General features: G+C 39.0%; 1 protein-coding gene across 1 annotated transcript in view; it reads right to left on the bottom strand.

Moving 5' to 3' along the window:
• The window catches only part of PRKAR2A (protein kinase cAMP-dependent type II regulatory subunit alpha), a 152558-nt gene that overhangs the window by 106806 nt on the left and 20175 nt on the right, over positions 1-25577 (bottom strand). The window contains exon 2 of the mRNA XM_067541096.1: positions 3627-3662. Coding sequence (XP_067397197.1) covers positions 3627-3662 — 36 coding nt within the window. The remainder of the gene's footprint in view (positions 1-3626; positions 3663-25577) is intronic.

The raw sequence follows: 25577 nt of genomic DNA, 5'->3' as shown, positions 1-25577 counted from the left end.
GGAGGAGTTCGCTAGATGGAAGATGACAGCAACATGGAGGGGGAGAGAAGAGTCAGATGCAGTGCGGTTCAAAAGAGGAGACAGAATAGGAATGGGGAGAAGAGATGGGCTTGAAGAGGCAGGAACAGGAGAGAAGAAGCTCAGTACTCCCACCACAGTCAGATTCAAGGCAGGGAGTGTGAAAGAAGGAGAGGCCTCAGTAAGATACAATGATGATAGTGTCATTAAGTGCTGTAGTTCAGTGCTCATGGGTGGAATGTTGTTGTGGCAATGCTGTCAAGGCAGCTAAGCAGTTCCAACTGTTCAGTGCTTTTGTTTTTGAAACTCCAGTGCTATTAGCAGTAGCAGAGAGCGCAGCCTGCTAATTCAGCAGACCTTAATGTTACTTATAGAAAAAAACCACAGGCACGGTTCGGTGACAAAGGCACTCAGCCAGGTTTATTGCCCTCAAAGCACAGTTTTAACGACTTGCACAAGTACATTAACACAAGTGCCCCGTGGCAAGAAGTGGCTCAGTCAACAGTGGAAGTTTTTGTTGTCCTCTCGGCCACACAAAGAATTAAGGCAACATACCACAACATTTATACACTGAAACAACAAACTGGAATAAACATCTTACATACCACCTCATGTGTTTCAGACATGTTTGTAACTTTCCCTTGTACCTTGTTCCAAATGTCTCAGACAAAGCATTCCTATTAATTATTTTGTCAAACCCTCTTATTTTGTGCTAAACTGGGGTCTATTTGTAATACCCTTCTAAAAGGTATTTATGTAAATATTTAGTGCCTTGTACTTCTTAAAAGTGCCTATGTTTTAGCAATGCTAGCAACAACTTTGCCAAGTTCATGTACCGGGCTGTGAACTTGTAAGCACTTGCTCTAATATGTGGCCTGACTCTGGTCTCTAAGTTATCCACATCATCATCATGAACTTCTTTGATTTAGATTATGAAATGAAACATTAGTAATGACATACGTTTGATAAACTAGACGGTCCAAACACTGAACTTCCATGTGTAAGCATATCTCCTTCATGCTTTTTTCTTCTTTATTAGTGACAGACAAATACACTCATGATTTAAAGAGTCACAGAAATCACATAAAATTATCACCTAAATGGAAAGAAATGATTTAAAGCCTAACATCCACTTAACAAGGAACCAGATCAGAAATGCAGACCATTGAAAGCAGCAAACTAGCATGGCATTTGGAAGTTTTCTTGACTCTGACATAGCAGGAGTGAAACAAAAAACTGAAGATGGTTCCTGAACATCTCTAGTCATTGAAGGAGGGGGCAGAATTGAAGTGTTCTGTGAATTCATGGATGCTGGCAGCCTATATTTATTCAAACTGTTCCCAGTCTGTTCATGACCTGGTATGTAAGCCAAGAGTGAAGGAAACTTACCTATTATGAGGAGTCTTATAAAAACATAAGACTAATGAAGTCTAGTATAAGACTATAAGACAGAGCATTAATCATACATTTGTATGATCACTCCATAGAATTCTAGTATCATAAGGTTCAGTTATTGCTGGTATAACTCCTATAAATGTATCAACAATATACAGTGAAAAAGCTGAAGTTACAACCATATTACCCAATATAATTTTAGCCTAGTTGCATTAGTTATGAAGCAGGTTTTACATTCGCTGCCACAGTCACACTAACATATAGAGACCTTCACAAACAAGGACCCCTGTTTCTCAATAAAGATTGACTCATTATTGCTCTGGTCATCAATGAGACCACTGATGCAGGCATTTCATTGCATCTTTACTGCTGAAGTGTGTCCCCTTTGGAAGATCACTTAGTCATTCTGCCCCTACACTATGGAGCTCATAGCCTTTGGACATCAGGAATAGCTCCATCTTCTCATTTAATTTTTTTATTTAACTACTTTTAACTAATTATTAGTTCTCAGGATGAAATATTTTAAAATACTTTAATACTGATGTAAAATGCCTTGAGACCACCCCAATAAGGTGCTTTAATGAGTTGTCACTGTCCCTCCAAATTTACCATTGCAGTAGATGCCTTCATGTTTTAAATTCTTAAAATACTTTTGTCTTTCCAAACTGCTCATGCAATGACACGTCAATAGTAAAATATGTGCTAGTGTCAAAGCAATTTACATAAATTAAAAATCTCTGATTATGGCCTAGTTATTTATGTGCGGCAATACCCTTGTCTCCAAATTATGCCCTTAATTCATAGAATTATATTAGATGAGAGTTGGAAGGGATTCAGGAGGTCATCTAGTCATTTAATTGTACCTGAACAATTGCACTGAAGACTAATAGGGCTGCCCAGGTGTAAATGACGACATCATTTGGTCACAAGGGGACTATATATGTGAAAATAATACAAAGGTCCTAAAAGATCTTTCCTTCTTATTCACTATCACAGGAAAGAACCCATCCTGACTGTCTAATCTCAGGCTGAATTTGCACAGATGGTTTTAAAAAAAAAAAAAACCATCTTTTTACTTAAAAACCAAGAATATTTGAACTGGAACTCACAATGTCATTTTCACAAAAATACTTTTAAAAGTAGAACTGCATTAACTCGTTTCCTAGACAGTTATCCAAGTTTACTTAAAGGAAAATCAATAACAACTTAAGATGATTTGTGCTGTACTCTGGAGAAACAATAGTGGAGTTCATTTTTTTATTTATGTTTAACCTTCTGATGGTTCCATACCACTCACTTTCAATGTCAACTTGAAAAACCCAAAAAGTAATGAAACAGCTGGTAAAAATCAAATGAGAAAGTTGAAAAATATTCAACCATGTGGAAGAATTAGGCCTGGGAACAACTGCATCACTTGTGCTTCCTGAACAAACGGACACTTGCAGATCTGACATTTTTAGCTATTGCAGTGTAGCTGTAACTGGGTTGGTCTTAGGATATTAGAGACAAGGTGGGTGAAGTAGTATCTCTTTTATTGGAACAATTTTTGTTGGAGAAAGAGACAAGCTTTCGAGCCACACATGGCTCTTTTTCAGACAGCCTAAAAAAGAGCTTTATGTATAGAAGATACTACCTCACTCACATTGTCTCTCTAATTTTTAGCTATTGTCAGTCTCTGGAGGCATGGCACAGGCATCTGCTGCTCTTAACATACCCACCTCTTCACTTTAGACACAGAGTGACAAAAAATTATCTACTGGAGAAGACCCAACTTTCTTCGTTCTGGCCAAAGGTACAACTGACAGCAACCTGGAAGATTAGCAAGAAGTAGCAGGAGATTCAGAAGAAAGAAGCTGAACCTTCCCGGAGTTACTTAGATGAGTTTTTTCCATGGCCCCTGTGTAGTACAGGTCTTCACAAATGCATCTGGACTGAATGGTCATTAATTCTGAAGTTGCCTTAAAAGCCTGATATGGTCATTAACAGGAAAAATGTTTTCCCATTAATCTATAATTTGCAATCTACTGATTTCTATACTAAATAAATGAATAAAGAATTACAGTTATTTAAATACAACAACTACTATGCAATGTGCTAAATACAACAGACACTAAAAAAATATTAACAGGCCACTTCAACTGGAAAATCATTGCTTTCAATAAGCATACATTTCAGATCTTTTCAGAGGTGCATTAAAATAAGGGAAAATTTACCTGATACTCTTCTGTTAAATCTGTTAATAACCGGAGCTGCAAAACAAAGAAAAAAAATCAGTTAGAGGTGAAAATACTGTTTACTAAAATAATTAATTAAGAATCAAAACAATCATATTTGATAATACCATTTTTATTTTATTTTATATCCCACACTATTAAAAGCTTACATACAATCTTCATCCGCTTCCTTACGTACCAGGAGGCGTTTGAATATTTAAAGCTAAGATAGATTTTCCAAGAATGTTATTGGATAAAAAAATAAAACAGCCCTTTAGTACCTGGTATTTTCTCCCCATTACACTATTCAAGTTAGCATCTCAATCTTCTTTTCAATAAGCTAAACAGACTAAGCTCCTTAAATCTTTCATTGTAAAGTATTTCTTCAATTTTGTGATTCTTCTCTGCACCATTTCCAATATTTCAACACCCTTTTTAGGAAGTGGACATGAGAACTGGATGCAGTATTCCAGTATCAGTCTCACCAAGGTTGGATACAGAGGTTAAATCACTTCCCTACTCCCCCTATTCATACATCCAAGGACGGAGGTAGCCTTTTTTCCCCCAGAGCATCACACTGGGCGCTTATGTTCAGTTGTTTGTCAGCTTCGACCAAGAGATCTTTTTCAGTCTCTGCTTTCCGTAATACAGTTTCCCATTTTGTAGGTATGGCCTGCATTCTTTGACCCTAGATTATGACCTTGAGTTTGGGTATATTCAAACACATTTTGTTTGAATGGGCCCAGATTACCAAGTGATCCAGATTGTTCTGTATAACTATCCTGCCATCATTTGCCACTGTGTGTTATTTATCATCAGTAGTTTTATATTTACTTGCAGATCACTGACAAAATAATGAAAAGCATCACATTTGGAATCAAACCCTGCAGAGCCCCACTAGGAACACTCCCATTTCATGACTCCCTATTGACAACTATTTTTTGAAAAGTAATACAATTATTAGCAGACCAGAATTCTCCTCAGCCAAATTTTAGGACTCAGGTGCAAGTTACCTTGGTCTGCTGTTTTGTTTTATCCCTAGCATATGCTGTTCAACATGTCCCTTCACTGAACTCCTCCTGACGGTCGAAATAACAGACTACACTTTACATAGAGTGTTTCCGCCAACGTGCACAAGCTGAGATTGTAGACAAGCAGCATGGCTTGCCCCATAACCTCAGCCATGCAGAACGCAACGCCATCCACAGTTATCCTCAATAACAACTCTGACATTATAATCAAAGAGGCAGACAAAGGAGGTGCCATAGTCATCATGAATAGGTCGGATTACGAACAGGAGGCTGCCAGACAACTCTTCAACACCACATTCTCAAGCCACTACCGTCCAATCCCACTGAGGAATACCAAAAGAAACTGCAACATCTACTTCAGAAACTCCTTAAAGAAACACAGGAACAAATCTACACAGACACACCCCCTGAGCCCCGACTAGTTTCTATCTGCTACTCAAGATCCACAAACCTGGGAATCCTGGACACCCCATCATCTCAGGCATTGGCACTCTCACAGCAGGACTGTCAGGCTATATGGACTCTCTCCTGAGGCCCTATGCCACCAGCACTCCTAGCTATCTTCGTGATACCATTGACTTCCTGAGAAAACTACAACCCATCAGTGATCTCCCAGAAAACACCATCTTAGTCACTATGGATGTAGAAGCTCTACACCAACATTCCACACAAAGATGGACTACAAGCCATCAGGAACATTTTCCCTGATGATGATATGGAACACCTGGTAGCTGAACTTTGTGACTTTGTCCTGACCCATAACTACTTCAGATTTGGAGGCAATCTATACCTTCAAGTCAGTGACACAGTTATGGGCACCTGCATGGCCCCACAGTATGCCAACATTTTTATGGCTGACCTAGAACACCGCTTCCTCAAAACTTGTCCCCAAGCACCTCTCCTTTACCTACGCTACATTGATGACATTTTCATCACCTGGATCCATACCAAAGAGTTCCTCGAAGAATTCCACCGGGATTTTAATAATTTCCACCCCACCATCAACCTCAGCCTAGACCAGTCCACACAAGGAACCCACTTCCTGTACACTACAATACAAATAAAGGATGGTCACATTAATACCACTCTATACCAAAAACCAGCTGATGGCAATATATATCTTCATGCCTCCAGCTTCCACCCTGGACACATTACACGATCCATTGTCTACAGCCAAGCCCTAAGATACAACCAGATTTGCTCTGATCCCTCAGACAGACACCTACATGATCTCCATAAAACAATCTTAAAACTACAATACCCATCTGGGGAGGTGAAGAAACAAATTGACAGAGCCAGACGGGTACCCAGAAGTCACCTACTACAGGACAGACCCAACTAAGAAAACAACAGAACACCACTGGCTATCACCTACAGTCCCCAGCTAAAATCTCTCCAACACATCATTAAGGATCTACAACCTATCCTAGCAGATGATCCCTCACTCGCTCAAGCTGTGGGAGGCAGACCTATCCTTGCTTACAGACAGCCCCCCAACCTGAGGCAAATACTCACCAGCAACCGTACACCATAAAACAAGAAGTCTAACCCAGGAACCTATCCCTGCAACAAAATCCGTTGCCAACTCTGCCCACACATCGACTCTAGTGACACCATCACAGGTCCTAACAACATCAGCCACACCATCAGGAGCTCATTCACCTGCACATCTACTAATGTGATATATGCCATCATGTGCCAGCAATGCCCCTCTGCCCTGTACATTGGCCAAACTGGACTGTCACTACACAAAAGAATAAATGGACACAAATCAGACATAAAAAAGAGTAACATCCATAAGCCAGTCGGAGAGCACTTCAATCTCCCAGGACACACTGTAGCTGACTTGACAGTTGCCATACTTCTACAAAAAAACTTCAAAAACAGACTTCAGCGAGAAACTGCAGAGCTGGAACTCATATGCAAACTTGACACAATCATACTGGGTCTGAATAGGGACTTGGAATGGTTCTCTCGTTACAAGAAGTAATTGTTCACACATTCTCACCTTCTAATCGATGGTTGTGAATAGGCCTCATCTACTCTAACTGAATGGACTTTGCTAACACCTATCCTCCCCATTGTTAGTTTTTACCCTTGGATGTATATATATACCTCCTATCTGATTTCTATTTCTTGCATGTGACGAAGTGGGTTGTAGCCCACAAAAGCTTATGCCTGCAGAAATTAAATGTGTTGGTCTTTAAAGTGCTACAGGACTCTCGTTTTGGACTAGAAAGTAGTTCCTCCTCATCTGATATGGAATACATCATCCTGCTTCTTCCCAAATACAGAGCAAGAATATTTATTGAACACTTCTGCCTTTTCTGCATTTGCACAGATCTCTTGATTTAAAAACCAACTGAGAGGAACCAAGAGAGGAACAAGCAAAAGCAAAAAGAAAGTTGAATGGTGCTGTTGAAGACAAATAATGGCACTAGAGCCATACTCTCTGCCTCCATGGAGGAAAAAATGTACAAAAAGAATCAATAACCCAAAATCTCACAGCCTCCTTCCAAGGAGAGAAAAGTGAAACTATGCAATCAAAACTACAGCCAAACCCAACTAACTGCTAGAATGGCTAAACTGGCAGATTACCACACAGAACAATGTACAGTGCTGGCTCAAGACGAGAATCATGACCCTGTGGGGGAAAAAAAGCTTTAAAGTGGAAGAAAGAATGGACAACCGCAACAACAAGGGATGTATTCAAAATATTAGAGACTGAGGAGTGGGATGGACAAGGGAAGGCAGGGGCCAGAGAATTATTATGTATTTTGTTGATGGGAAAATAGAAAAAAAGCAAAGAAACCTGGAAATTTGGATCAGATTAGTCAATGTTTCCCTATTTACATTGAAGTGTAACAAAATAGGGAGTTCTCTCCAAAAATACTCTACTACATTAAGCATACATGAACCATGCATAAGAGTCTTATAGTGGCCATGCCAAAGAGTCTTCCACTCTGTGGTTTGTTTGTTTTTTTAATTAAAAACTTATTTCGTTTTGAATCTTTTATAAAAATGTTACCATGACAATTTGATCATAGAACTTTAGAGGGTGTGTACCCACACACACGATTTGTATGCCATATATTTGAGGACTTCAATAACTCAGTCTTAAATTAGGGGTTTCTATTACAGTAGTGGGTGGATGAAGTTCTGTGGCCTGCATTGTCCAGGAGGTCAGACTAGATGATCATAATGGTCCCTTCTGACCTTTAGTCTATGAGTCTATATATCAAGGTTGATAGAGCAAAGCATAGGAGCACTTTCTGGTAATTCCTTACACAGACATTCAATATATAAGTTTAGAAGCACAATTTGTGCCCCACTGTTGTAGAATGTTCCATTCCAGAATCTCAATAACAAATAAAGCAAAAAAGGTAGAGGCAGATACTATTACAAGAAGTCATAACATGAAAGTGCTGGTACATTAAAAACCCACCATATTTTACTACACAGTAACACCAAGAATCACCAAATGGTAACAGAATTTTCTGCTGAAGTACAATTTAATCTCATGAAAATCAATTTTTTTCCTTCTAACATAGTTGGGATTGATATATGTAGGCAGCAACTTTCATATCTTTCATCATGCAAAGGCTATATGAAAGTATTGTACTCTTCTGCCACAAGTATATACCCTACAACAGGAAGGTAATTTTTCCACTCACATTTTGAAGAGGAGATAGATCCACAATTAACTTAAGGGGCTCTGCTGATGCGTTCTCTGCAGCTGAGAGGGAGGTAGGTATACCAGGTCACAGCTTTTTAACAGCAGAATCAATGTAGGGCTTCTTTATATGGTGTGGTAATGCTTTCTACAGGCATGTGATTTCTAGAAGCACATTAACTTGTGCATTAATTGATCTACGTAGACCCTGCTGGGCGGGCTTGTTTGTTTGAAACAGTACTATGTTAAAATGCACAATGGAACTTTTAGAGGGCATCAGCAGGATCTACATGGACTAATTAATGTGCAACACAGTGCTTTTAGAAATCACACTGCTGCAAAGTGCATTACCCTTAACTGCAGTGGACCATTGCTCAGTCACACTACATTGTCAGATTTATTGGGTTCAGAGTTAGTTATAAACTCTCAGGAAAAGATGGTAAGCATGACTGTGAACAACTCTATGAAGTGGTGCATTCAGTGCACAATGGTGGTAAAGAAAGCAATCAGGATGTTAGCATAGATGTAGTCACTTTGAATAATGAGTTCAGTTTTGGTCACCGTATCAAAAGGGATACAGCAGAGAAATAAAGAGCAATACAAGGAGAAATTAAAATTTTACTCTTCCTTTCCAAAACTATAAACGGTAAAATGAGAGATAAGATTAATACATGGCATAGAGAGGCATCTTTGACCACAGGTTCCATGGATCATTGTCCTCCAAAAGGAGGACTTCCAGAAGCACCACCACTGCAAATGTTCTTCAAGGCAGAGGAGAGATTGTAGACAGCAGTCAGGCTAGTGAAAAACAGCATGATGCCAAAAGTTTTGTTTGATGCGAATAGGGTGACAAGATGTTTTGATTTTATAGGGACAGTCCAAATATTTGGGGCTTTTTCTTATATACGTGCCTATTACTTCCCCACCCCCATCCCGATTTATCTGGTCACCCTAGATGCTACTGCCAGTCAGTTATCTGAGCAAGAATATGAATAGAAGGTTGAATGACTCTTCTTCTCCTACCTAACAAGATCTACTTTCCTGTAAACAAAGTTTTAAAAATTATATGACAAAGTCAGACTTATAAATAAAGCTGTGCTTGCATATTCTGACTACTGAGATTCACAAACATGGTTTAGAATGCTAAAATAGGGAAATAAGTTAAAAATTACTTAGACAAGTTAGAGGTCTTCAAGTCACCGGGGCCTGATGACATATATCCTAGAATACTCAAGGAGCTGACTGAGGAGATATCTGAGCCATTAGCGGTTATCTTTGAAAAGTCATGGAAGATGGGAGAGATTCCAGAGTACTGGAAAAGGGCCAATATAATGCAGAGAAAGGGAAATACGGACAACCGGGGGAATTACAGACCAGTCAGCTTAACTTTAGTACCCAGAAAGGTAATGGAGCAAATAATCAAGCAATCAATTTGCAAAACACCAGAAGACAATAAGGTGATAAGTAACAGTCAGGATGGATTTGTCAAGAACAAATAGTGTCAAACCAACCTAATAGATTTCTTTGTCTGGGAAACAAGCCTTATGGATGGGGGGCAGGGAGATGCAGTAGATGTGGTATATCTTGACTTTAGTGAGGCCTGGACTACACTAGAGAGTTTTGTCGACAAAATTCAGCTTTTGTACACACTACAATCACCTCCCCACTGACAAAACTGCCCTGTTTTTCTGACAAAATAAAACCACCTCTATGAGAGGTGTAGGAGTTTTGTTGGCAGAGTTAGGGCGACAGTATCAGTGTAGACACTAGGTCCTCTTAGAGGGGTGGAAGGGCTGTCATATTTATCAATTTCACAGCTCTGCTAGAGTAGTGAAATTGACAAGTAAGAGGGTGAGGGGAGTGTGAAGCCCAGCTCCACAAACTGCTGGGCTCCTGGCTGTGGGGTTGCAGGTGTCTGCAGGGTGTGAGGGCTCTGAGCTAGGCATGGGAGGCTGCTCCCCGGCTATTGGCTGGGCCCAGAGTCTGGGACTCAGACAAGCCATGGGTAGCTGCCGCCCAGCTGCAAGCCAGGAAACAGGCAGCTGACGCTGGGCTCCCAGCCAGAGTGCGGGAGGCTACCCCCCTACTCTCGGCTGATTTACATCAGACACAATACTACTGGCATGTAGCTGTAGCATCTTAAGCTATGAAGTTGTCAGATCTCACAAGCTGACCCACAGAAGTGGTGCTGACAATACAGCACATGGCACTTTCCCCCCAATCAGTAACTACTACAACGATCTTCCTCCACTTTCTCTTCTCTAACCAAGTCTACCACAAACACACACCTTTGAATCCTTTTACTGACTTCCTCCTTCATGTTAACTTCAAACTCCTTCAGAACCCCACCTCCACTTAATCTTTTTATTTCATCCCACCCACCCCCTTTTTGTGGCAGACAGTAGCCAGTCACTATGTAAATTAAAGTCTGTCAACACATGAAATTGCATAATTGAGAATACTGTGCATCATCCTGATCGGACTGTCTCAGTTCCATTTATTATCGTAAATACACTGTAATAAGTTCTGTAAAATGAATTAAGTCAGTCATATGAGTCTCCCTCCAATACTAGGATATAGAAATCTTTGTTGAGAAGCAGAGGGAGACTGCCATTTTGTGTGACAAAATACAGCATTTGTGGTGAAGCAAAGTGCAAATTAGCAATATACTGACTGTATATAAAACAACAAATTGCAACATAACTGGGGCACAATATGAGCAGGACCCCCTTGTTCCAAACCATTAAAGATGCTCCAAAGTGTAATGTGGCATCTTTAAAATCAGATAAATATTCAACTTCAATATCCATCTTTGACTTCAACTAGCTTATCTAGCCAAGGCCAACACCCAAAACCCTGCACCACCTGGATTCACGTCAAAACACGCTACAGAAGCAGTGCGAGGTGTTGATGGATTATCTCTTGAGGTAGATGGAGGGCAGATATCCATTCGCATTCTCCTGGGACCTCCCAAAAACAATCAGAAAAGGTCATTATTAGTTACTGCACCACCTGTGAGAGGTGGCAGGGTTTCAGGGAATGAGCTAAAATGGTGAGAGTATTTTTCAGGTGACATATCCTGAAAGTAGTGCTGAGAAAACTATACTTCCACCCCCACATGCTTCACTTGCAGAGTCCCACAAGGTTCAATTTTCTCTTCAATCTTATTCAACATTTGCATACAGCCATTAGTAGAACTGAAGAGACATTACAGGTTTCAAATGCCATATCACCACAACAGCACTTTCACCAAGCCTAGCCCCGTGCTTGTCTTAAATCAGTGGGTTGAAGGTAAACCCAAGACAGACAGAAGTTATGCAAATTGGCAGAGGAAAACATTTAGAAAAAAATCATAGCCATGGTCCATTCTCCCCTGGCTGAAGATATGTATTCATGGTTGGTCACATCAGGCCACAGCTTAGGAGAGCTCCCAAAATCATACTGATGTTAAGCTCTCACATAGCAGTATCCATACACAAGATATCCTACCATCTCCAGCTAGAAAGGAGACAGTGTCCCATTCTGGCAGACAATGACCCAGCCTCAGCAAGTAACACTCACCTTCATTACACTCCCAACTGAACAATAGCAATGCAACTTACTTGGGCATGAAACGATCAGTTCTCCGCAAACTCAACCTAGAACACAATGCGGCAACATGCCTCCTCAGCACAAACACATTATACCCATCCTCCACTTGCTACACTGGCTTCCCATGCAATATTGTGCCAAATTCAAAGTTTTGGACCTTATCTTCAAGGAGCTCAGTCACCTGGGTCTAGCAGGGCTCAAACTGGGAAAAGACAGGTGGCAATTGCGAAGCTAGCAGACCAGGTACCAGCTCATGCCAAAGCCCCTAGGCTTCACTGAACACAGACAAATGCACAGCTGGAAACCACCCGTCTGGCTTACCTGTGTGTTAGCACTGTTAAAACAGATGTTAAATTGCTGTTTAGTCTTGATGAAATGCTTGTAGCATGCTGCATGTATAGATCTTACTTACAACATCAGCTGCCTATGGTATAAAGTTACATTGAGAGTTTGCATTGTAAACCTCTGTAATTGTGTAACTCAGCAAGCAGGAAAGAAGTATTAATTAATGTAATGTGCTAGTTCCACACACAGTACCCCAGGGACTACCTGTGACTCCATGTTAAGGCTACTGTGATGCTTGAGGAGTTCACAGCTGACACTTGGTTGGTGAAATCTAAGCACAAAACACAACAGTTTGGGGTTTGTACCTCATTTCTTAACAGTCTGCGCTGAGGTTGGAACTTACAGCCATGAGCCACTCTAGACAGCTTGACAGTGGTTCTTCCCCAAGCTTTATCTATAGCTGAAATTCTGCCCAGTCACAGCACCCATTACACTAATGGGAAGATGCCATCATAAACAGAGATTAAACTCCAAGGTATCATAGAAAAGTGATGCCAAAGTTCACTGATGCCACTAAGATGGTGTATTAGGGTCTCAGCTCCCTTGCTAAGGTCCTTTATTGGTAGCTCAGGCCTGGGTCCTGAGCCGGAGCCTAAGCTCCCTCGCTGCTCTTCAGAGTGCTGTGCTAGGGTTGTGCCAACAGCTCTGCGTCTCTGGTACAATACAAGTCTTTACCTTAAGTGTAAAGTTAGTTTATTAGAACAGGAGGCACATTTTTCTAGGGCTAGTTGTAGACTGTGGAACAAATTCCTTCAGGTCTATGTTCACTATCTATAATGGTCACTATTTTCCATTTCAACTGCACGGTGCACTTCTTTGAGCTTACCTTCACTAACAAAAAACAGAGCAGCATATAGAAAATTCTTGGTTTTTTTAATCCATATGCAAATCTTTCCCCCTGAAGAGAGGAAGAAGAAAAAAAAGGAAACAAGCATACATTAGCAACTAATTGTGTCACTTAATTAACCATTGGAAGGTGGTCAGATACCACAGTGACTGATGTAGTACAAGAACCTGAACAGGAAATATTGTTTATATTTTGTATAACCCTGTTATGAAAGTCAAAAATACACTAATTACAAGCATATACAAAGAATATGTTGCAGTTAATTATCAGAAGTGTTCCTACAGTTTATCTGTGGTTGGACTTGGCTGAGCCTTCCACCTGAAAACTTAACAAATTAGGGATAATAAAACATGCAATTTGGTGCCTATCAAAAGAAACTCTAAGAGCTATGGTATTTCAACATGCCTTTATTCTGTACATTCTGAAAGCAAAAGAACTGGGGTTTCTCAAAAATTCCAATGCCAAACCAAGGTAGAGAGTTTTCTTTAGTATGTCGCAGGCTAGAATTGATTTCCCAAGGGCATATTTAACTCAGACAGCTCTCTTTGGCTGTGGCTGTGAACTGGTCTCAACTCTGCTTCCCCTCTCCTCCAGCCAAGGTTGAAAAAACAGATGGAGGAAAAGGTAGGAAGTAGGTATATTTGAACTATTATCCATGTATACATAGTATAAGGTACACAAAGACTAGCCTTTAAAAAAAAACCGTAAACACCTAGACCAAATAATTTAATATAAAATTCTTCTCCAATTTCCATGGCATATCTCAGATCTGAAAGTCTACTAACTCTTCCCACCAAGCCTGGGATTCTCACTCACATCAGATTACTGTTGAGTAACTAGACAAGAATGCTAGTGAGTTTTCTGAAGTCATTTCTGTTCCCACAGTCAGTCCTATAAGATGCCTATTCATTTTTTTTTTACACTTCACACATAATAAAGTTTCATAAGGCTACACAAAATTAGCTTTAAGAAGAGAAGCGAAAAAGGAACAAAAAAGTGACAACTATCATTTCTCTGGTAACCTGTCAGTAGCTGTAGTTCATCAGTTTTTGCACTTACAAAAACATTTTGAAGTATTTTACATACATTAACCTGACTTATGCAAATATAATTACATCTTACTCATGTGCTAATTACAGAGGTTAACTGACTTGTCCAAGGCCAAACAGAAAACCAATAACAAAACAAGCATCAGAATTCCAGGCATGGGATCAGAATATTAAACCATATTTTTCTGCATGATGGGCACCATTAAAAAAGTTTACTGTACTACAATGTAAGAAAGATAGGATATAAAACAAACCTTAGTTAAGCAAATGCTTAACTGACTACCCGTACCTCCTTTCTTGGGATTTTTTTAGTTGTGATTGCTTAACTAAAGAAAAGGACTTGAGTTGAGTTTAGTTTTATAGAGTTTTATTAAATATTCTTAACAGCAACTAATAGTATAAGATGATAAAAATAGTATTGGACTAAAATTTGGCTAAAAACTAGAAAATTGGTCCATATACCCATTTAGGTTTTTCAGATTCAAATCACACAATCACAATAGAAAATAATACTTATACTCTATCACTATGTTGGGAAGGTCATTGTTTAGATTTTTGACTAACAGTCCCTCAGAACAGGGCCTCACTTGCGCCAACTGGTTATCAACTCTGGTTGCTAAGACAGAGGAAAAACAATCCCAGGCTAAATCAGGAGACAATTTGACCAACATCTCTTTCCTAATGGATCTATAGTAGTCAACTCTTTTTAACCTCATTCCCCACAAATTATATTAGCCTCAAGATCTGACTAACACTTCTAACTAACAAACTCTACATTTATGACAAACTGTATAGATTGAGTTCAGTTCAAGAAGCTTGCACACTTGGTCTCATTTTATGTCTGTATACACCTCAAACTTGAAAGGCAGTAGGAAATCATTAATTATGCCAGAACAGTAATTTGTTCAGTTTCAAAGTTACTTTACAGCAATCTCAAATGGAACCCATTACAAAACACACTAACTCTAACAATCTTTACAGAACATACACAAGTATCTAGACTTCCTTACTAATTAGTTACCCAGTTTCAGGAAGTTCTCAAATGACTGATTTGGATCATCACCCAAGAGAAAGTCTGTGTGTTACTTATCACCAGATCTTTGCTCAGCCATCAGCTCAGTTACTGTTCAGAGAAGGATACTGCAAATTCAGGTTGAGTGAAGGATGGACACAACTGTAGTCTTTTCCTGGTGTGCTACTGCGTAACCCAAATTGCTGGAAAATAAAAAGACAAGCTAAAGGTGCCTATCTGAGATAGATATGTGATATCACCAGGAGGACTCCCGAGTGGCCAGCCCAGGACCTCAGTCTTTTCACTTCCAAGAGACTTCGGCTTTTGAGAAGCAACGTGCTGAAGGAGAAAGGCCATTTTAGTCTATTTCTTCTGGCCCATTTCGTCTATTAGTTCCTCTTTTTGGAGGTGCTAGCATGGACAAATCATATGGTGACCCATACTTCTTCCAAAGATTCAAAATGTCAAACCAAAATGAGAGTCATCCTCTCTCCTCATCCAATCAGAGAATGAGACATCACACTGAGTTCTTGCAACTAGGGCTGGAATTTTCCAGTCTCCTTTTAACAGATCTTGTCACAGTAGCTTGCTTTCAAATCTCTGATAAGGAGAGTCAACAGGCAAGCAAAATAAAATATCTAAAAAAACAAAAAATTGGACTAAACTCACACACCACTCAAACATTGTATTATGTTCTTTTACTCAGGAAGCTCTCTAATGAATTATTAAAAGTCTTTGCACTCCAATATTGACAGGCTTTAGGAGTCTGATGGATCTGGGACTAAATATATCTGGATAATCTTTAAAACTTATATAGCTGGGTTAAAAGAAAACTCCACTGATTAGCTATAATACTTTTGCCAAACAAATATCTGCTAAAAATATTTTTTTTTAATTGAATAGCTTTTAGAGACTCATTGCAATTTTACTATTTCCAGCCAATGACTAAATCTACATCTCAGTGAGGACTGGATGGAATCCTACTTTAAGAATACTTCTCAGCAAGTGACAAGTTTGATACCAAATAGGGATGAAAAACTGGCTTTCCACTGGAGAGTGGAAAATTTCAGCTATATAATTTTATAAAAATACTTGGGTTTTAACTTTTCTCCCTGGAAGCCTTAAAATTTCAAATTCTGTCTAATAGAAAGTAGATTCTCTTTTGCTATTTTGCACTATTATATTGTCAAGATGGTGACTTTGTGTTTGATTGTTGTTCTTTTAATTTAAACAGTGATTTTCTGTAGTTTACTCTTTGTAATTAGATACAGCGATAATGATCTCTTACGTTATGCTATAGTTTTACTTTAATTGGAGCCCCATGTAGAGTAAGCTAATGTTAAATATTTTATCAGAGTAATTTCTATCATAATGATGTCTCAAAAAAATTGAGCAAAGGCAACTGCTAAAGGATACCTCAGAGAACTACAAAAAATGAACAAGGACTTGTAACAAAGATATTGATTGAATGACCCAATACAGATTTTCCATCACTACCTTCTATCATTAATTATATTTTACCTGAAACAAAGATGAACTGAAATATTTTTATTTAGGTTACTTTCAGTGATTAAGTAATGCTATTAGCTGATTCAGTAATCTTTTACTTTTGAAGATATGAATTCCAATCCTATTTAGATCCCAGGTTAAATGGAACAATATAATGACTTTCAAATGAAATAAAACATTGTTTGAGACACTATTTATAAAATGACCATAAATAATTACATGCAAAAATGCCAGATTTATGGTTACCCATGCAACCTTAATCCAGCCTATTTAGGCATCCAATCTGTGCACTGAATAAAGATGGGCTCCTGTAGAGAAAGTAGCATGTGATCATGCAATTAAAGATTGTAGCATAATGCACATGCATAAGCGGGCAGAATTAAGGCTACACAGGCAACCATAATCCTAGCATTTCCCAACTTTTAAGTGCTTGACTTTACAAAATAAATAAGTTTAATGTAGTATTTTTTTAAATGAGGTAAAAATAAATTCTAATATAATCATCTGGAACAACCACTACATCATGCATCTTCATCAGAGTTTGAATCCTGAATCTTGAGCTACAGAACTACCTACATTATACAGCAGAAAGCAGCTATGAGACACTAACTAACTAAATCCCTATATCCCCCACTGTCACATAATTGTGATACGTTTTGTACAACGCATACCTTGTGAGGTTATCATTTTAAAAGTCTTGATCTGCTAAACATTAATATCCTGTTGAATTATATGTGCTATCATATATGAAGTTTTGCTATGTGGGTGCTACTAAAAGATGTAAGTTAGGGAACACACACATCTAGTTTTTCAGGTACAACAATGGAGTAGACAGACATGCTGATGGCCCATTAAGGGGAATCCATTCCCCCAACAGCCATCCCGGAAGGCTTCACAGAGAGAAAGCACATAAGACAATGGACTTTGCTTTACCCATGAGGGCAGATCCCAAGGTCACAAGCATCAACTGTTCCAGCAAGCTGGAAAAAGCTATAAAAGAGGGGACGTGACATCATCACTTGTCTTCACTCCCCCAAAACTCAACACCTGAAGGAACATCTGGAAGACAAAGAACTTTGAACAGGGGAGGGGAACCCAGGCTGCAAAGCAGACAACCTCTTTATCAAGAATCTGTCGCTTGGTTATATCATCAGTCAGGCTGATACACTGCTGATTCAAATCCTGGTTAGTGTATAAGAACTTAGACTGCAAAGTTATTTTTATTTCCTTGGTAACTATCTCTGATCCTTTATGCCTACCACTTTTAAACACTTAAAATCTGTCTCTCTGTAGTTAATAAATCTGTTTTATAATTTTAATTAAAACTGTGTGTCTTGAATTGAAGTTTTTGGGAAACCTCAGCTCAGTTAACAAAGACTGGTGTACATTCTCTCCACACTGAGGAAGAAGCGGACTAATTAATGATCTTACTCTTATTCTGACCAGATTTCTGATCAGAGCAAGACGGAACAATTCTGGTACATAAATGCCAGGGGGAAATTGGTTGATGCCAATCTTTATTGCTGGTTCATGAGTTGCTGAGGAAAAGCATTCATGTACCACAGTTGGGTGTGTCCCTGCCGGAGAATGCCTGTGTGAGTACTTCACCTGCTAGAGGTTTGTAGCTTACTGACTGTGTCAGAGACCCAAAGGCAGCACAGGTAAACATTCCAGCTATCTAGCTGGGTGTGGGGCTCCACCTGCTGTTGCATTGGGTGATAACAGTGCCTGGAGGAGTCTGTTGTTTATTACCAGCGAGGCATTGTTTGGAGTCAGCCCAGGCTGGATAGTTAGGGGGACACAGTGGTTCCACGGCTTTCAGGCTGCACCCAGGTAATCCCGTCAAAAGTTATTTGGGGGAAGAAGGATGGAAGAAGTTGGCTACATCCAAGGGATGGGCAGGGAGATCCCTGACGAGTTTCCTCTCCCCCAATTACAGGGTAGTGGTGGGGCTCCCACCGCTGATGCCAGGAGACAGATTTCATGGAACAAAGAATAGGAACTTCTCTAGCTCGTGAGTCCCCTGCCAAATTGTAAAGGCCTGCTGCAAACAATGGAGGGATCTAAACTTCTTTAAAAATTATGTAAAATATTTAGTGAAAAATATTAGTCAACCTAAATGTAGGGTTGCTATCAGCTCTCCCTACAATGCACAGATCCCAGATCAAAACTGGTGAATTGAAAATCATGAGAAGATTACTTTCCACCATCTTTGAAAAATGACACTTATCCAAAAAGAGTAATATTTTTGGTTGGCAAGTAAACTATCCGTTTTTAATATAACCATCATCATATTAACAGATAGGATTGTAGAAATTTTGCCTGGACCAGTAAGTTTTTAATGATAGGTTTGAAGGTTGGTTTAAACAGTTTTTATTTAATATATTCCTTTGGAGCTCAGCTGAAGTTATTAGAGGCAACAGGTCAAGGTTTCACACCAAAATTGTGTGACGCAAGGAAACCCCAACTCCTACTACTAAAGAATTAATGCAGCCTGACTGGAGCATTTTTCAATCTCTTGTGACTTCTACTAACTATCGAAACAGTATTCTGTGTTATCTACCATTGCAATGACATGACCCACATAGCCCTCTCTTATTTCTTGCTGACATGTTTCAGAGTTCTTGGCAAATGCTGAAAGCTTTTTTTAAAGAGTTGTTTTTTAGGAGTGTGACCTGCATTATAAAGATTATCTATATTGTGGCAGAGGTGTACAAGGTGCTTTACAAACAAGGTTCCAGTCCTAAGGTATAATCTAAATTAGAATGATACAACACATATAATGATTAAGAATCTGGCTGTACAGGCTGTACAATAGAGGAGATTAGGAACTAAAGTCCAAGGAGTTTTCTGAAGGATTTGTTTTTATAGTACACAGAAGAGGAAGGATGTTCAAAGTACTGAATAGGGAAAGTCACGAAAAGAGGAACACAGTAATGAGTGGGAGGAGACTACACAGCAAGCATAGAGCAATAGAAGGGGTGTAGGTGGAACACACGAGCTGAAATGTAGGTGACTGTGTCATGAAGAGTGTCAAGAGTAAGGCGGTGCAGCGTAAGCTTGATTCTGAAAGACTAAGCCAGGGAAATGATTTGAAAAAAGAGGGAAAGAAGCAGCACTATCAATCTTTCAGTAGTCAGAGTGAGATAGGGCATGTACCAAGGATTTAAGCAACTGGTACAGAAAGCTGTGTTCTTTTGAGATATTGAAGAACACACAATTTGGAAAGAGCTTAGACAGGGAAGTTTTGAGGGTAGAAGGGCTATAGACGAATTGAAGATGACAATGAGATTGGGGGAGCCAGAATAATGGAGTTGTCAGAGATTAAGGAAGAGTATACAAAACGCTTTAAATTTGTAAAAAATGTAAAAACTCTCTATGAAAATAAAAGGTATATCCTGCACAGGGAACCCTAAAGCATTTCCCAGTTTGTCAGAATCATAGATAACTTCATACACATTTTCCCACATGCTTCCAACACTTAGAACAGTGTCTTTCTGCCAGTGCACCAAGCAACCTCCTCCTCTTTTGAGTCTGTTCTAAATACTCACTTTTGGCTATCTTCCAACACCTACCTAACTCAATTCTGCTCTCAGACCTCACCTTCATTAACTAATCAAACTCCCATCACATCAGAAATAAAAGGTATTAAATTAAAAGACACAGGTGCTTTTGAAAATCCCACCTTAAGTGATTTAGGAGCCTATACTTCCATTGGACTTAGGCGCTTTTAAAAATTTTACCTATTAACAAGATTTGTGTCCTACTGTAGCAACTCAACTCACCACTTTTTTTTTTTTAAACAGATATAGTCTCTCCCTCTTGCTTGTACTTGATCTAATTTTAGACAGTATGGTCTGATGTTCAGGGGGTGCTGAGCAACTACAGCTTTAACGGGCTTCAATTTTCAGAGCTTCTGAAAATCAGATCTTAATATCTCTGAAGCAGAGATAGTGTTATGTATCCGTAAACTGCTAACATACAGCAATGACTCTTCACAAATAATTAACATAGATTGAAAGATACAACCTGCTTAAAAACTTTTAGGAACCATTTTTAAATAAATAGAAACAAATTGTTAATGATAGTTTGAAGAGCTAACATTCTCTGAAGTTTTTGTAATTGTTGTATACTTGTGAATTGTTGAATTTAAACACCTTCCATGGAAGGACTACACCCTACAGCAATTTTATGGCAACAAGTAAAATAAAAAATTAGGGGCCAATGAACGCAGCATGAATAAAACCCAAATAATAACCCAAAATTAAACAAATATTATTCAGAGCAAAGTACTTTCTAAGTAAAGTTTAATTATTATTAAATATTTATATTATGGCACTGCCAAGAGACAGAAGGATCAGAGCCTCAAAGAATTTCTTTCACAACAAAGGCAACACCACTCACAAATACCACGTCCCCACTGACCATCATAAGGAAAAAAAAAAAAAAAAAAAGGACTCATCTGACGACACCACCAACCGGACAAAACCATACCTGATCATTACACTCGCTGCTATAGGAAAAAAATTGACTGAAATCCTTAAACATAATCTCTCCACCAAAAGGGCATCCACAGAGTCCCTGAAGTCTATCCACCAGAGAGTGACCCCACTAACATCTCTTCTTATTTTAGGACTGAAAGGTATTAATGAACTACTATACTTTGACTGATGCTTTACATATGTGCTAACTACTTATGCTAAACAATCTGTTCCACTTTGCATTTTGCTGCAACTGTGAGTACCTTTCCCAAACTTAAAGAAGAGCTCTGTATGGTTCGAAAGCTTGTCTCTCTCACCAACAGAAGTTGGTCCAATAAAAGATATTACCTCACCCATATTGTTTCTCTAATTACCAGTTTCTAACAAACAGAAAATATACCCTTTCTTCACCTGCAGCACACTAAAGGAATCCCACTGATCAATCAATCAATCGAGATGGAGCATACACAGGTTGTCTGGATCTCTGCACGAACTAAGGCCCTTACCCTGTAATTGGATCTGTACAAGTGGCCTCTAGCATGTTCAGGAGCTCCACTGACTTCAACAGACCACGGCAGGTACAACTCCAGGATTGAGGCCTACAAACTCTGGAGTGCTTGGTATGTTTTCTTGCACCTGCAAAAACAGGAGTATAAAAAGAACTACAATGGTGGTGAAGGAGAAAAACAAAGCAGATGCCTTACAGATCTCTTCTAAGAAGCAAGAAATTAAGAATCCTGTGAAACATGTCCTAATTTTTACCTAAGCTTCTCCAAAATCAGGACAATAGATAGCATTGTCTCCTGCTTTCCAGCCAGCCATTCCCTAGGCATTCCACTTTACAAAACCATAGAAGGAAAAAATTAGAACCCTAATGAGATGCATTTTATTAACTTGTTAGATAATCTTTATTATCCCCTGTAGCTCACACACATTAACTTAGTTTTGCTGTTGCTCTGTGTATAATAGACATTTCAGGGGGAAAAGTCTGTGTAATTTCTACATTATACTGTTATCAAAACAAAATTCACTGTTCCCTAAACTTCCTCACAAAAACTAATACGAGTATGAGAAAAACCCATCTATAAAACCATAACAGTGTAATCCCCACATCTTCTAAAACACAAAGGCACAAGAGCAATAAATGTCAGTAATTATTGCCCTATCAATATCAGTTCACTCTTCCATAAACAGTAACTATACAAATCTAGCACTTCAGATAATTAACAAGTTACATGCAATACACAGAAAACATACCAACATATCTATAAATATTTCCTAATCAAAACAAAAAATATTTAGTTCACTGATCTCTCCACAATTTTCCTTTCCCTACTTCTCACCACCATTTACAAAGCACTTCTAATAAGGGCAGCATGTCAACTGCAAGCTGTCCTAATATGAGAAGAGCCTGAGGTGTAAGTTTCTCTGTCCAGCTGTCCATAGGTTGTTCCAAGTCCCACAGCCTCCTTACTCCAAAAACATCACCTTTGGTTTCATATGAATTATATAAAATGCAGCAGGCATATCTCTCTGTATTAAACACTGATATTGCACCACAGATTTATCTCCACTCTGCTTTCAGTTTCCCAAGAGCACTTTCTACAACCATCCAACACGAATTGAGCACACAGCTTAATCAGCATCTATCTGGGTTTATGTAACCTGAGAGTGGTTCGTTAACCTATGGTAAGAGTGAGCATTGCACTGTCAATCGTTATCAAGGCAGGAATAGAAATATTAATGTATATGTTTTTCTTAGGAAATACGTAGAACCTCAAAGCTATGAATACCCTGGGAATGGAGGCTGCTCATAAGTCTGAAATGTTCGTAACTCTGAACAAAACGTTATGATTGTTCTTTCAAAAGTTTACAACTGACCATTGACTTAATACAGCTTTGAAACTTTACTATACAGAAGAAAAATGCTGCTTTTTCTTATTTTTAGTAGTGTACATTTAAAACAGTACTGTACTGTTATTTGCTCTTTTTTTGGGGGGGGGGGGGGGGTCTCTGATGCTGCCTGATTGCATATTTCCAGTTCCAGATGAGGTGTGTGGTTGACTGATCAGTTCATAATTCTGGTATTCATAACTCTGAGGTTCTACCGTACAGTCCCTCTCTGCCCAATCTTGAAAACTCCAATTTATGAAAGTTCTGGAAATCATGCTCTCTGACCACCCTAAGTATACATCAAGAATTTATACTGCATTGGCATGGAGAAGTACCCCTTTCTGCTAATGTACTCCTTGATTTATCAGAGGTGATATTACAGAATATCACAGAGTAATAGAATCATAGGACTGGAAGGGACCTCGAGAGGTCATCTAATCCAGTCCCCTGCATTTATGGCAGGACTAAGTATTATCTAGTCCTGGGCAGATGGGTTTCCTGAACAGCTTCTGCACAGTTCAGAATCCCAGCTGCTTAAACCCCTCTGTGGTGCTGTCATTTTGGAGGTCTTGCCCTGCAACACTGATGCTAGCTCCTCACAGAAGGAAAACAGTGTCTCCTTCCTCGTTGTTAATTTATACAATCACTGTTGCTTATCCCAGGTCTCAAGGACAATTCAATCCCATCAATCTGATTGTGGTCCAGATCCAAAAACTGCATTCCATCTAGTGAATACATTATTCGCAAGTACCACACAGTGTCAGTTTTTCTGGAGTTCCCAGAGGGCTAGTGATTATTGCAGCAAATTGTTTGTCTTATGCCAGGAACATCCTCCACCTGCAGTTTTATAGAAATTTGCCAGGGAATAATGTAATTTAAAATCTTCTTTCAACTTCCCTGGATAGCTCTCAAAAGCCACGGTTTCAGAGAGCTGTGCCAGCAACTGTAGAACAGATACCTAGCAAGCAATGTAACTGCAAGAGCAAAACACAGTGTAAGTGTGGATATGGAGCAAAAGAGAATGTCAATCTAGTTAATCCATCTCTCTGAGAAGCAGTAGTTAGGTCAATGGAAGAATTCTTTCATTGACCTAGCTGCGTGTACACCAGGGGTAAGGTAAATCTAAACTATGGTGCTTAGGGCATAATATGTTTCACAGTGTGAACATTGTAACTAAATCAATCTTATTTTCAAATGTAGACCAGGCCTTAGATATGCATTACTATAAACTGAACTACGAAAGGGTATGAGGCACAAGGTGAAAACATATTGAGGCCGCAGTTTGTACTGGCTAGTGCAATTACTATGTACTAGAACATTCTCAGTTATATATTCAATATCTACTGTAATTGCCTCTTCTACAAATCACTTCCCCAAACACATACATAAATGCATATTTCCCCCTCTTTCCCCTGCACTCTGTTCAAAACAATATCTTCCTTTTCTGCTGTTCCAACCACACAGTTTCCATACACCCTCACTCCCTTTTTCTTTCAAATTTCTACACTAAGTTCATTTTCCCTATCTTCAGCTCCATCGCTCTGCACACACTACCACAGCCTACATCTTATCACATCTCATTCTGTACCCCATCACAGTCATGTTCCTCCACAATCACTCTCTCCTATTCCTGGTTTCATGCTATCCTTTGTGTTTGGAATAGACTCTTTACTCCTAGTGTTCCCAGGACACCTTCCAATCCCAATTTAAAAACATGCATAATCTTCTTTGCTGAACGACTCACCAAATGATTTCTGTGCATCTTGCATTTCAACAGTTGTCCAGTGTTACATATCTGTTCTTGTTACTACACAGAGTCCTCAAGCCAGGGACTATATCTTTAAACTGTTTTGGTAAACATTATATATATTCCTAGTGCTCTGTGTAAATCATACTGTAGTTTTAAACATCAAAAAATGTGTTGTCTTCCCTCAAACACTAACAGTGAATTTTGTTTTGGTGGAGTAATTATTATTTAATTAAATACCGTCCAAAGTTACCTTATGATTAACATGACAGTGCAATATGGGTAACAAATTACTGAAGGAATAACTCCCTGTTACTGCCATCTAACTGCACATATACACACACATCTTGTGATTTAATGAGATTATACAACTGTCAGGAAAAACATAAAACTGGATTCTTGATTAGCATTCAACTTCTACCAGAAACCAAATATTAGGTCAGAAAATAATACTTTCTATTAGGGGGGTCCATATTTAAAGGGAATTCAGAATTTGTTCTGTAGATAGCACATATTAATATTCAGAAGATGCCTGTAATGTGCAGTCCTTAATTGGAATCATGTCACAGCTACCATCATGCAGCAATATGAATGTAAATGCTGGATTTCTGCACTTGGCATTGGACAGCATCCAACATGAGGGAGTTGGGTGGGGAATGGAAAAACAAAAAGTTACAGTCCTTAAGAGACACATAATACTTCTTGTCCACCCTTTTGCACGCTGGTGGAAATAGTGGGGCGGCGTCTGTCATACTGTCTTAACCAGATCCAAT

This window comes from Emydura macquarii, unplaced genomic scaffold (assembly GCF_026122565.2).
Source record: "Emydura macquarii macquarii isolate MOO-44397 ecotype Brisbane River unplaced genomic scaffold, CSIRO-AGI_Emac_v2 contig_71, whole genome shotgun sequence".
Taxonomy (NCBI): Eukaryota; Metazoa; Chordata; order Testudines; family Chelidae; genus Emydura; species Emydura macquarii.
Note: the sequence above shows the minus strand (reverse complement) of the source record. Positions and strands in the feature narration are given on the sequence as shown.